The following is a 14,562-nucleotide window of genomic DNA, read 5'->3' on the forward strand; positions in this document are numbered from 1 at the left end:
GAGTTCTCAAACTTTTTGTTAACAGAACGTCTTTATACTCTTAAAAATTATTGGGGACTTTAAAAAAATCTTTGGTTTATGTGGATTTTATCCAGCAATATTTACTATATTAGAAATGAAAATGTCTTAGTATCATTATAAAAATAAGTTTGACTACGTGGATCTCTTAAAAGAGTCTTGGGAATTGCCAAAGGTCCCTAGATTCTATTTTAAGAATTGTGGCTTAAGACTGGGACCACGTATTACATTTGTTTTATATCTTTCATAGCCCAAGATACAAGACTCTCGAACAGTGTTGGTGGGAGTAAAAGAAAGGTCAGAGTACAGGCAGCATAGCTTGGAGATGGAGTACTATGGTCAGTATGTAGTAGGTACTCAATAAAAATATGTTAATGAATCAATAATAAATATTTTTAAATGACTCTATAGTTCCTTAAAAAGTGACAATTTAAGTTAATCTTCCTGATCATTTTATAAATCAACAGAGGAAAGGTTTAAAACTTTTTCATTTATTAACTAGCATCTTACTTAGTCAGTTGAATCACTAGTTGAAGATAAGCAGAATTGATGGGAGACATGAAAGAGGGTCAATGTTACATGGATATAGTACCTGCTTTTTTTTTTTTTTAAACTGGTCTTTGCATAATTGTATAGAAAAATACTTTGTTTAAATATATATTTTTGTTTTAGGAGCCAAGTTTAAAAAATACATTGGTCATTCAGCTCATATAACCAATGTTAGATGGTCACATGATTATCAGTGGGTTATTTCTATTGGTGGAGCAGATCACTCTGTCTTTCAGTGGAAGTTTATTCCCGAGAGAAAACTAAAGGATTCCCTTCATATAGCACCACAAGGTTAGTTATTTATTTTTTAAAATATTACACACAATTTTAAAAAATATTCACACAAACACATGTTTAGCTTCAAAAATAATATCAATAATTGTTTGATATTTCCAAAATAAACAGATTTAATAACATAATTTAAGCAATATTAATTATTATTATAAATATGGGGTTTTAGACATTACAGAGAAGTAAAAGGCAAGGTTGTTTTAGGGACATTTTATCTACTGAATCATGAGAAAATAACTTTTGTAAGAGTATTCAAAAAGATAATTTATTCTGGGTAAATATTTCAGTATTTTTTGATAAAAGAATATTCTTGGGACAGTTAGGACTGGTGTTCTATAGTCAGGAGGACCTGAGTTCAAATGTAGCCTCAGGTACTTAATACTTACTAGCTGTGTGACTCTGGGCAAATCACTTAACTTCAATTGCCTTCTACCCCCCAAAAAAGTAAATAAAAATCTGTAATATTAAAAAAAGAATATTCTTTAAAATGAGTATTCCTTGTTTTTTGGAGCTATTTCTCTTTTCATTATAGGGTAAATCAATTTAAATTTTGGTATTAAATTTGTCACCAGACAGTGGGTAACTAAGGGATTTAAGAGTTATTGAATTTCTAGTGAATGGAGAGGAAGATTATAATTTATTGGCATCTTATGTTTGTATAATTTCGGATAGATAACTTTATTTGATTGTTTTATACCTTGTATCTTTTTGTTACTTGACTAGTTGTTATTCATTACTTTATATTACTTGATTAAAATTGGCTTTTAAAAATATATAAATGCCTTTCAAAAATTACAGAAAGTCTAGCTGACTCTAATAGTGATGAGTCAGATTCAGATCAGTCTGATGTTCCAGAACTGGACTCTGAAATTGAACAAGAGACTCAGATCACATATCATCGGCAGGTAATTTTCCCTTTTCATTTATGAACATTTTCAATTGTAAAATTTAATTCCCAGTTCTTTTTGTTAACTTCAATATTATTCTTTATATTTTTCTTGTCTTTGTTATCCTTTCATTATTAGACATACTGTCTCTTGTATTTACTAGTAATATAATATTATTTACTTATCATGACATACCATATATTAATATTGTAACATATTATATTATAAAAAATGTCCATAAAAATTCAACTTGGATGCCTTATTATAGGTTTTTAATGACTATGACAGCATAACAAAATTTCTGCTTAGGTTCTAATTTCTAAAGAAGAATTCATCTAATCCAAATAAACATTTAGTAAGTGTCTATGATATGCTGAGCACTGGGGATACAATTAACAAAAAAAAAACAGAACAATCACAGTCCTCAGTGAGCATATAGTGCAAAGGGAAATAAATACACAAAAGGGATCAGGAAAACAGTGTGTGTGTGTGTGTGTGTGTGTGTGTGTGTGTGTGTGTGTGTGTGTGTGTGTGTATGTAAACAGGAACCAGATGCTAAGGATTGTCTTTTTGAGTGGAGTTGAAACCATAAAGGTCACCAGATGCAAAATGAAATCAATCTTCTGAGAGTTCAGTTTCTATTTGTATAGGAAAGTAATGGGAGGAGTGTGATACTCCATCCTCCAACTCTTTCAAAAGAGAAGAGAGGTAAAGTCAATCAGGACTTGTGTTTAGCATCCTAGTGGTGAATTTTGAAGTAATGAGTTTATCCTGGGGGGGGGGGGGGGGTAGAGGGTGCACTTTGTTACGCGGAGCTGGAACCAGGCCTGTTTTGTATATAGTCCTGGCAACAAGTTATATTGGCTGACCACGTATTGGCTGGACTGAGTAGAGAGAGGTTCATTACTAGTAGTCTGGCTGTTAGATGATGAAATCTTTGTCCTTTGCAACTTGTGAAATAGAGTAGAACTAAAACTTATCTACAGTACTATGTATCTATGTTCCACTCAGATAGTAATGTGTGACAGACTAGGAAAAAGGAGGCAGAAGGTATGAAAAAATACAGTATTAAATTCATCCATAAATGGTAATTTGAGCTTTGGTTTTTAAAAATTTGAGATCTTTGTCCAGCAACAAATTAGTTGACATATTTTTGGAAGAGTTGAATTATACTAATACTGACCTTCTTGCTGTAAGTGAAACCAGAAGATATAAAGAATTTTAAATTAAAGAGAAGCATGGTCCTTAGTGTGATTCCATCCTTAGCAGTGCTCCCATGGAAGCTGAAAGTGAGCTATTTCTCCCCCCATCCTTCTTTCATATTGCTACTCAGTAAATACTTTGATGAAAAGGAACATATACAAAATAGTTAATAAGGACAATGAGTGTCAGTTGTTATTGATGCAACCATTTATTTCAAGGCTGATATCCTGGAGAAAATTGATATCGTTTAAGTAGAGGCATTGAATTTTAAAAGCAGTTCAATTAAAGCAGTACAGAATCCTTGAAAATGTCGAAGCAGTTGACTATTTTTCTAGGTTTTTTGAGATTATACCAATAGTTTTATAGTAATAGCTAGTATTTGCATAGAGCTTCAGGATTTGGAAAGTGTTATTATTATCTCCACTTACAAACGTGAAAAGGAAGATAGAAGTTAAGTGATGTGCCCAGAGTCACATACTTAGAGAGAGTATCTGAGAAAGGATTTGAACTCAATATTTTCCTGACTCCAGGCTGAGTACTCCTATCCACTGTGCCTAGCTGCTTAATTTTATGATTGAAATATCAAGGCCTTTAGACATGAAATATAGAATCAGACAAAGAAGATGAAAATATCGTGAAACTCCTAAATATGTTTTGCAAGTGATCTGTTCTTGGGTTAATAGCAAAGTTTCCACAGATAAAAATAAAACCCCAAAGAAATCCATTTGTGATATAGACAAACTGAGGTCTGGAAAAGACTTTCTAAATCAAACACCAAAGTCATCCATTGAATACAGAGCTGTTGCCAATCATCTTTACTTTTGTCTTGCCACTTTGAGCATCTCTGTCTCATTTAAATCCAGTTTGTGTAAACTCAAAACGTTGCTCTTGTGATGTCATTGATCCTCATCAAGAATGAAGAATGAATGAGAAGACTCTAGTAAAAAAATGCACAAAAAATTGAAGACCATTCAAACTATAATTAAGAGGTTAATAATTCTTCAAGGACAGAAAAAGACTCTCAAACACCCAGTTCTCCCTGAAGGAGAAAACAAATTTATTAGCTCTAAAAATTATTTCAAGAAGTCTGATCAGGAGGTTATTCAAAATGTCTGTCTGTAAAGGACATATTCTTAAGAAAATACCTTCAATGATTATTCAAAATTTCCTGACTTAGAAAATTTCTGTAATGGTCACTATCTGGCCATCTTTTTTATGATGCTATCACATCTTATAAGTGTCAACTTGATTTTGCTGCCGAGAATGTAATGGCCAAAATGCCATTTAGTTTTCAAAATAGGAACACTATCCTTTGCTCATTTAAATATGTATGGAATGCTGTGATAGGGCATAATAGTAGTGGTGATAGTAAAACAAATGAGGATAGTGGATAAACAAAATATATGTGTGAAATAAATGCAATATTAAAAAGTATTTGGTAGGATAGACCACAATTTAACCTTTAAGAGGTACATCAAAGAGTTGGTGGAATTATTTTCTTTATTCATTGAAAGATAACAAGGAACATCTTTTCACAGGAGGTTTGGGAGTCTTACCTTGTTGTTCATGAACAACATCAGCAAAACAGACTGTTGAAGAAATTTAATGATATATAAATCAACATACACAATGCAGCATGGTACAGTGGCATGAACACTGGCTTTGAAATCAGAAGACATAGACTAGTAGTCTATCTTTGATGCTTATCCCTTAGTGACCTCAGGAAAGTCATTGAGCTTCCTTGGCCTTTTATTTATCTGTAAAATGACAGAATTGGACTACAAGTCCCCCCATCAAAATCTCTTCTTTCTCTAGATCTCTGATCTTGGTGTTGTAATGGATGGACTGTTGGATTTGAAACAGAAAGACCTGAGTTCATACCAGCCTCAGATACTACCTGTATAATCCTCGGCAAAGCATTTACCTTCTGTTAGCTTCAGTTTTCTCATCTGATTCCTCATGTGTATGATGGCATAAAATCTTATAGGGTTATCTCAAGGATTGAATGCAATATGTAAGCATTTTGTAACCTTTAGAGCAGGGGTCCTCAAACTTTTTAAATAGGGGCCCAGTTCGCTGTCCCTCAGACTGTTGGAAGGCCGCACTATAGTAAAAACAAAAACTTCATAGCCCTGGGCGAGGGGGTTAAACATCTTCAGCTGCTGCATCTGGCCCGTGGGCCGTAGTTTGAGGACCCCTGCTTTAGAGAGTTAAATGCTGGCTATAATTATCATTGTCACAATGACCTGTTGCAGAGAATGGGAAAGTAAAGAAATATATATGTATATGTATAGATATATGTTTATATATGCTATATGTTATGTATATGTGATATATACTTTGATAACTCTGAGACTTTAGTGTAGAGGTAAGAGATCAGAAGACAGTGAAAAATATATTGGAAAATGTTAAAAACTAGAAAACAAAAGACTGAAGATATACTATACAGAATCCTCAAGGCTATTATGTCATGAATTATATGTTTAGGAACTAAGTAGGCAGGCACTGGGTATAATACATATTAAATATCTTTACAATCGCTGAAATTAGTTATGTTGTAATAATTAGGAAACTGATGGTTGGTGAGAATTGGCCTACTTCTAAAATCTTGCTGACAGAGGTGTCTTGTTTGACCACTGATTGATTTGCTCGTGCACTTGGGAAATTCCTTTGGTTTATTCAGCTTTATTTAGGGAATGAATGCAAAGCTCTCCTGATTACAATCATTTTAGCAAAATACACCTATTCCAAGTATGCAGTATTAACAACTTTCTTAATTATAATACCCTTGCTCTTTAATCTAGGCCACTGCTGATTGTAGCTGCTGGATAGATTCAAAGGAAGGGAATGTTGGGGAAATCAATCAAATATAAAGTCAGACTAGAGTTCTGGGCTCTAGATTGAGTATGTATTTATCCTATTTTATGCCTTTACAGAAAGACTAGGGAGTTTAAAAAAAAAACAAACAAACTCTAAATTGTTATCTTTTGAAGACATATATTCCTTCTTGGTACCAAGAATATGTGAAATTCTTCTAAACATATTTCCATATTTATCATGCTACACAAGAAAAATCAGATCAAAAAGAAAAAAAAATCACTTTTTTTTGTTCTTTGCTTTTTTTCTTGATCTTCTGGATTCTTTCTGGATTCAGCTGGCTCTCTCCATCACAAGACCACTGGAACTGGCCTGAATTGTCTCATTGTTGGAAAGAGCCAAGTCCACCAGAATAGACCATTACATAGTTTTATTGTTGTTGTATACAATATTTTCTTGGTTCTTCTCACTTCACTTAGCATCAGTTCTTCTAAGTCCAAGGCCTCTCTGAAATCATCTTGCTGATCGTTTCCAATAAAACAATAATATTCCATTATATTCATATTCATATGACTTATCAAGAGATCTGAAAGAGAAAAATATTGAATACGAATAGTATTGTTATGGTTTTATGTTGGTATGTGGTTTTATGTTTGGAAAAAAAAAAGTACCAGTAGCATTGAAAAGTACATAGAGAGGGAAGTCCAGAAAAAAGAATACGAACAGGACAGTTGTTTTTTTTTTTTTTTTAACAAACATAAATAATCCTCTTTTTTTATTCTTTGCATATTGAAATAGTGAGATATTCTTTCTTGGTGTTTAATTCATAATGCAAAATAACATTTTAAATCATGACTTCTATTACTACTGAAAATTTGATCAAGAAGACATCAAGAGAATATAGTAAGTGAAGTTATGTAATTTCTCATTTCTACAAAATATTTGCTAATGAATTGCGTCTGCATCATATCAGTAAACCGAATTTATACTTCACTGAAATACAAAAAAGAATAGTTTTGCATATAATATCCTGTAATAAAAGATTTTTGTGGTCTTATAATTGACTAAGAAGAAAAAATAAAACATGATCCTCCTCTTTATTAGATAGGTAGATATGTAGATAGAGGATTTACCAAGCAATTACTATGACTCTGGGATCTTCTAAGCCTTGGGAATATAAGGTAAGAAATGACAGCTCATGGCTTCAAATTGCTTACACTGTCATGAGCAAAGTCATAAACAAGGTGCCAAAAAGTAACTAATATATAGTAAGGGAGGGTATGGAGATGGATGGGGGAATGACACTTCATTGTCTTGAAAAGGGAAAACTCTTTAATTTGCTAAGTCAAATACTCCTTCAGAGTTCTCCTCCATTATATTAAGATTACACTAAATTCCTTAGTAGGTGCATTCACAGACATAGTTTTGTGTACAGTACTTGGCACGTAATAAATGCTTATAGACCAGCTAGAGTTAGACTTGGGGAAGTATATCTACAATCCCTTTTACAGAGTAAGTTGACACTAGTGTATTGTTTGAGCTGAGTCGTAAACTACGGTAGGTTTTGACCTATATAGGTATCTTCATTAACTCTGGCACCAATATGGTCAACTCCTAGGAAGAGTTATCAAACTGTAAGGAGAGATGAACAAGCCTAGGTTAGAATAGAGTGGGTCATGACTTCCATGATGTTCTGGGGTGAGTTTGGGCCTAGGCTGTTTCCTGCACATTCTAGTCTTGGTGAGCTAAGTTGACCCAATCTTAAAATTAATTAAATGAATGACTACTATTGACTATTCAGAAGTTTCTGATTATTAATATTAAGGAAAGCATAAACAACAAAACTTTTCAAAGATGTTTGTAATTGCCATGGGGGTATCTAGTACAGAAACAAAACGATCAGTTGCCTATAGGAAAAAGTGAGAGACTCACAGAGATTTTAGAAGCTTTTAGGTGATGTAAATAAAGAGCTGTACCTGAAATCAGAAAAAAGGGTTCAACCTTAGCCACTTGGTAGTTACATGATTTGTGAATAAGTCACTTAATTGTTCTGCCTCAGTTTCCCCATCTATAAAATGGAGTGATGATAATAGAAACTACCTTCTGTGATGTTATGATCAAATGAGATATTTATAAAAGTGCTTTGCCAGCCATATATATGCTAGTAATTTTTGTAATTATAGATGATATTGTGCTAATCACATCATATTCAAAGATGTTATAAAGCCACTTAAATGAGATTTATAACAATTTAAAAGCTTGGCCTAATAATCTGCATTTGAAAAATTTAATTGGGTGAGAATAGTTTCTGTCTGGACTGTGATGTGAAGTTGGTCCATTTATACTTTTGTATCTGGGATAAAAATTGCAAATGAATGGTGTGCTAAGCTCAGAATTGACTAGGAAAAAGAGAGTACTGTGGATTGCATTTGGGAAAGTATCCAACATATTTAGCATACCCAAGGTTCTCCCTGAGACATAAATATCTTTTATGATGTTATTTTTCCTGAGATGGTATATGGCAAAATCATATAACACAAATTTCAGAAAAATCATTTTAATGATTTTGATTTAATGATAATAAAAGGACAGTTGAGTGCATAGCAGCTCTAAATGATACCAAATACCAGTAATGATTTGCACACAAGAGTAGCATAAAATAGAGCTTCTTAAATATAGGGTATTCCTCAGGTGATCTGTGAATTTTGATGGGGGGAAAAGTTACTTTATTTTCATTAACTTCTAACTGAAACTTAGCATTTCTGCTAAAGAAAACATGCTGATGAGAAAACGAACTTAAAACTTCGCCAGATTTTCATTGTGGTCCATAACAAAAACAAACAAAAAAGATTAAGAACCTCTGATGGTAAAAGATGCCATCCAAGAGATGTATGAATAGAGGAAATAAACCAGTCTTTTATCAACAGTGACAAATAACCTCTGGATAGCTTGTATATACTCAATAAGTATTAAAAAGGGCTGTGGGAAAACTCTCAGACTATTGGAAAGAGTTCTCTCTGCAAGACTGATGGAAAGACACAGATGTGTGTCTAGGTTATGATCTCTCTCATTGAGGCAATGTAGAATAACCAAATCACTGTGATCATAAACACACTGAAATTGTGTGTATATTTATATACCATATATCTATACACACATACATGCACACATATACACTAGTTTATACATATATAATTATAATAATTTAATAATATAATTTTAATCATCGTGTTCTAGTGGGACAAGGATTAAAAATGAAGTCATTAAAGATGTGTTTAGTCTCTGCTTTTATATTTTCTAGTTAGGTGATGACAGGTAAATTGCTTTACCTCATTTAGTTTCAATTTCCTCATTTGAAAAATGGGGATAATAATGAAAAATTTATACCAGCTTTACAGGATTGTTATGAGAATAAATTGAGGTAGTATATGTAATAGTACTTTGCAAACTTCAAAGTACTCTATAAATATCAACTGTTATTACATTAATCATACTAGTACAAGGAAACTGTTTTAGTCGAAAAATTTAAGTTAATGAAATAGCTTATTTTTGTCCAGTAGAATAGATAAGAATTTGATAGGATAGTGTAATAGATATCTTTTCACTGATAATGAATAATACACTTTGTATTGGTATTTCTCTTACTACATAATAGAAATGAAAATTTTATTCATAGATACACACACATGTGTACATATGTTTATATATGTCTTTTAAAAGGTTTACAAAGAAGATCTACCTCAACTTAAAGAGCAGTGCAGAGAGAAACACAAAAGTGCTACATCTAAAAGAAGACTACAAGCCCCAGGACAGAGTATACGGTTACATTTTGTGCATGGGTAAGAGAGTATCTAGACTTTTAAATATTTGTTACAAATTTAAGAGTTTACATAAGTAGGAAAGCTGCTTGTAAGCAGGATAAAACAAATTAAATATAAGCAATGACAAGGGGGCCTTAAATGTATATAAGCTGGGTTACTTTATAATTCATAGAACTAATCCTGTGCCAGCATAACTGTCAGGAATCATAAGCTAGAAATTAAATGAAGTTGGAATGTTTTCATTTTATCTGTTTATGAGTTAGTTCTCATAATCAAAAAGTCATTTTACTTCCAAAATGAAGCTCTGACTTGAATTGCATGCAACGAGTGCAATTACAGAGGAACCTAGAGTCTTAGACTATCTGAGACCTAGGAAGAACATGATTATTATGTACTTGTACTCAGCATTTTTTCTTCTTATCTCATAATTAAGTACTTATATATATTATATAGTTTCTACATTTCTCTAGAAAGACACTGAATCAAAAAACTATACAAAGAAATACTTTTTTGGATTTAATTCAGAGAAAATGGAAAGATTTTATTATTCATGATGAGGGAAAAACTCTTTCCCTTTAATTGACTATAATTGTTTCTGAGATTTCTTGTCAGTTCTGTGTATGCTTTTAAGAAACACATAAATGCCAGAGATCCTTCTATCAGAAAGTCAGTTGTGTGGCCAGGAATTTGCAAGTGGGGTAGAAAGATTTTTCTCCACTGCAACTATGGAAAACATTCACAAAATCATAGAATTTCTGAGCTTAAAGAAAGCTAAAAGATCGTTTAGTCTAAGCCCTACTTGAAGCAAAAATCCTATCTCTACAATATCTCAAAATGGTCTTTCAGCCATTGCTTTAGTTTTTTTTAAACAATTATAATTCTTAGAAAGTTCTTTATATATTACTTAGTATATGCATAGTATTGCAATAATTAAGCATATTATATATAAATTAGGTTCTTTATGCTAAAGAAACTTGGTACAGATAGAAATCTGTTACTTTTAGCATTTTAGTACTTCTTACTTCTCTTGTTTCATAGGTGTTTATTGTGCCTGACATAGTAATATGTTAAAATGATTAACAATCATTTTAAACCTAGATAATATAATAACATACATAACTTATGTGGATTCTTTAAAGTATCAGTTTAATATATTTGATTCTTTTTTCTCTTTTAGTTACAGAGGCTATGATTGTCGAAGTAATCTATTTTACACTCAGATTGGTGAAATTGTGTACCATGTTGCAGCTGTGGGTGTGATTTATAATCGACAACAGAATACACAACGATTTTATCTGGGTCATGATGATGACATTCTCTGTCTGGCAATTCATCCTTTAAAAGACTATGTGGCAACAGGCCAGGTAAGTTAGATATTTCAGGAATGATGTGACTGTGTGAAAGAGATGCGTTAATGCATTTGTTTTTAAAATTTTTATATTCTGTAATTTCTACTTTTGTAGAAATGTGAACATGAAGAGTTGAGGTCTTTTCAGAATGGAATTTTTTTAATGTAACAAATTTTAGAACAGAAACAACTTCTATTTTTATTTCTGAAAGCCATTTTTTAAAATTAATTTTTATTACTTGAACTTAAATATAAAAAGACAGAAAAGCATATTTTATATAAAATGATTCCATATAAAAACATTAATTTCCATTTCACATTGTTTACTTTTTTAAAAAACACATTATAAATGCTACTCATTCTTTTCAAAGTTACTTGCTTTTCTGTCCTTCCAATTTTTTTTTTTTGTTCTTTGCTGCTGTGCACTTTTATTTTCCCTCCTCACCCTGTTCTAGAGAAGGCATACTATTAGATACAAATATGTGTGTATGTATATTCACATGTAAAACCATACTACACATAGTTGGAAGGACAGAAAAGCAAAGTAACTTTGAAAAGAGTGAGTAGCATAAGAAAAATTCTGAAAAAAAAGTCATGAAGAAACTTTTTTGAATTGAAAGCAGAACCAAGAACTCAATACATATCTAATAACAATGACATCAAAAAGAGACCAAGATACTGTTGAACTAAGATGAAATGCAAATGGAGAACAGATACGTAAAATGTTGTGTTCTTGGTAAGAAATTGCTACTTGAGGTTAGCAAAGATATATTGGGGGAAAATTATATTCTAAAAACAAAAAGCATCAAATTTTTTATACAAATACTTATTAAAAATATCTGAAAATTAAAAATTTATTTACCCCATTTTATTCATACCTATCATTTTGATCCCAATGGACTGAGAAATGTACATATTTTTTCCTGCTGTTATATATTTGTGAAGATAATACATATAGAATCTTAGAAAAGCAAAACCTTTTAACTATAGGGCAAGGCAGATTAAATATATGGGTTTATATATATATATATATAAACTATTTCTACTTTAGTTGAGTATACTCACTTTCTACCATATAAAATTATGTCATCTTTTAGGAAAAACTTTTTTCTTTTCAGACTATTGCCCCCCAAAAACTCAGAAATGAGGCTAACTTTAAGAACTTATTATAGGAAATGTCCCAGTATTCATCCATATTTTATTTTCTATTTATAATTTTGAATAATTTCTTGAAAATATTTTACCTGAGGTCATACAGAATTAAAGCAGTCTGGTAGCTCAAATCTTTTAATTTATCTATAAAAATGTAAAATTATTAGAAATTGAATGGGCTCCAAAAAGTTATCAAACTGTGCATACCCTTTGATCCAGCAGTGTTTCTACTGGGCTTATACCCCAAGGAGATACTAAAGAAGGGAAAGGGACCAGTATGTGCCAAAATGTTTGTGGCAGCCCTGTTTGTAGTGGTTAGAAGCTGGAAACTGAGTGGATGCCCATCAATTGGAGAATGGTTGGGTAAATTATGGTATATGAATGTTATGGAATATTATTGTTCTGTAAGAAATGACCAGCAGGATGAATACAGAGAGGCTTGGAGAGAATTACATGAATTGATGCTAAGTGAAATGAGCAGAACCAAGAGATCGTTATATACGTCAACAACAATACTGTATGAAGATGTAATCTGATGGAAGTGAATTTCTTTGACAAAGAGACCTAATTCGGTTTCAATTGATCAATGATGGACAGAAGCAGCTACACCCAAAGAAAAAACACTGGGAAATGAATGCAAACTGTTTGCATTTTTGTTTTTCTTCCTGGGTTATTTTTACCTTCTGAATCCAAGTCTCCCTGTGCAACAAGAAAACTGTTTGGATCTGAACACATACATTGTATCTAGGATATACTAGGACATATTCAGCATATATAGGACTGCTTGTCATCTAGGGGAGGGGGGTGGAAGGTGGGAGGGAAAAATCAGAACAGAAGTGAGTGCAAGGGATAATGTTGTAAAAAAAAAAAATTACCCTGGCATGGATTCTGTCAATAAAAAGTTAATATAATAAAATAAAAAAAAGACAAAAAAAATTGAATAGGCTCATCAACTGGGGAATGGTTGAATAAGTTATGATATACAAAAGTAATGGAATATTATTCTTCTATAAGAAGTGGTGAGCAGGCTGAATTCAGAAAAGTCTGGAAAGACTTGTATGAACTGATACTGACTGAAATGAGCACCATCAGGAGAACATTGTACACTGTAACAGCATAACTGGGAATGATCAACTATGATACACATCTCTTCTCAGCAAAATGATTCAGAACAATTCCAATAGACTTGGGATGGAAAAATGCTATCCACTTTCAGGAAAAGAACCAGGGGGACTGAATTGAATGTGAATTGAAGCATATATTTTAACTTTTTTCCTGTTGCTTTTTCTTTCTCATATTTTTTTTCCCCTTTTGGTATGATTTCTCTCACACAATATAGCAAATATGAAAATAGGTTTAAAAATATCATACATGTATAACCTAATATCAGATTGTCTGTTTTGTTGGGGCAGGGAGAATGTAAGGAAGGGAGGGAGAAAAATATGGAACAAAATCTAACAAAAATGAATGTTGAAAAAATATCTTTAATATGTATTTGGAAAAATAACTGTTGAGGAAAAAATAATTTTTTAAAAGATGTAAAATTATTTAAGAATGTTCAAAGAAAAACATCACTTTCCTTCATTTCCAATATGAGTTTCTATCATTTCTATTATGATAAGTCAGAATGTGCTTTTTTGACTAATACAAAATGAGAATATATTTTTTCACTTATTTACAAAATGTGTGTTGGAGAATATCTATTGCTTAGGTAAGATAATATATGTTAACAGATATTATGACATTTTATTCCTTTGGAAAAAAATGCTATTTAGTTTGTTATTTTAAAGTTATAACCTACAGTTTTATGTTTAAATAAAATATCTAAACATGGCTTTTAGAATTTCCTACATTAATGGAAAAGGAAATAGAATATCTAAATAAACCTTTTTTTAGAAAAAGAATAATAAAACGTACCGTAAATGAGCTTAAGAATCAGGTCCAGATGGATTCTACTAAATTCTACCAAATATTCATAATATCTGTTAACCTCAAGTAGCAATTTCTTACCAAGAAGACAATGTTTTATGTATCTGTTCTCCATTTGCATTTCATCTCAGTTCAACAGTATTTTGGTATCTTTTTGATGTCATTGTTATTAGATATGTATTGAGCTCTTGGTTCTGCTTTCAATTCATAAAAGTTTCTTCATGACTTTTTTCAGAATTTTTCTTATTTGTTGTTTTTTATATCATTTATCACAGCTCTTGGTACATAATAATTTTTTAAATAATTTGTTGTTGCCTTACAACACAGTAATATTCCATTACATATACATCCAGGTTTTGTCCTTATTTTCTCACTGGCATGCCAATGGTAGGAAGAAGTCAGTTGCTACCCACTCCCCTCTGCCCTGGATCTGTGACCTAGACTTGAGTAGTGAACAGCAGAGCTTTTAGGTGGCACTTTTTAAAATTTCTTAATGAGATCTTTGTACTTCAGTGCTTCTTGCCCTATCTTTTTTCAGACCTTGGAT

At 31.9% G+C, this 14,562-nt stretch overlaps 1 protein-coding gene across 8 annotated transcripts in view; it reads left to right on the forward strand.

Annotated features, from left to right (window-relative positions):
• EML5 (EMAP like 5) overlaps positions 1-14,562 on the forward strand; it is a 200,746-nt gene that overhangs the window by 62,343 nt on the left and 123,841 nt on the right. For all 8 annotated transcript variants that reach the window (XM_031952379.1, XM_031952380.1, XM_031952381.1 and 5 more), the window contains 4 exons: positions 691-858; positions 1,657-1,763; positions 9,486-9,604; positions 10,764-10,950. In XM_031952379.1, coding sequence (XP_031808239.1) covers positions 691-858; positions 1,657-1,763; positions 9,486-9,604; positions 10,764-10,950 — 581 coding nt within the window. The remainder of the gene's footprint in view (positions 1-690; positions 859-1,656; positions 1,764-9,485; positions 9,605-10,763; positions 10,951-14,562) is intronic.

Source organism: Sarcophilus harrisii, chromosome 2 (genome assembly GCF_902635505.1).
Source record: "Sarcophilus harrisii chromosome 2, mSarHar1.11, whole genome shotgun sequence".
Taxonomy (NCBI): Eukaryota; Metazoa; Chordata; class Mammalia; order Dasyuromorphia; family Dasyuridae; genus Sarcophilus; species Sarcophilus harrisii.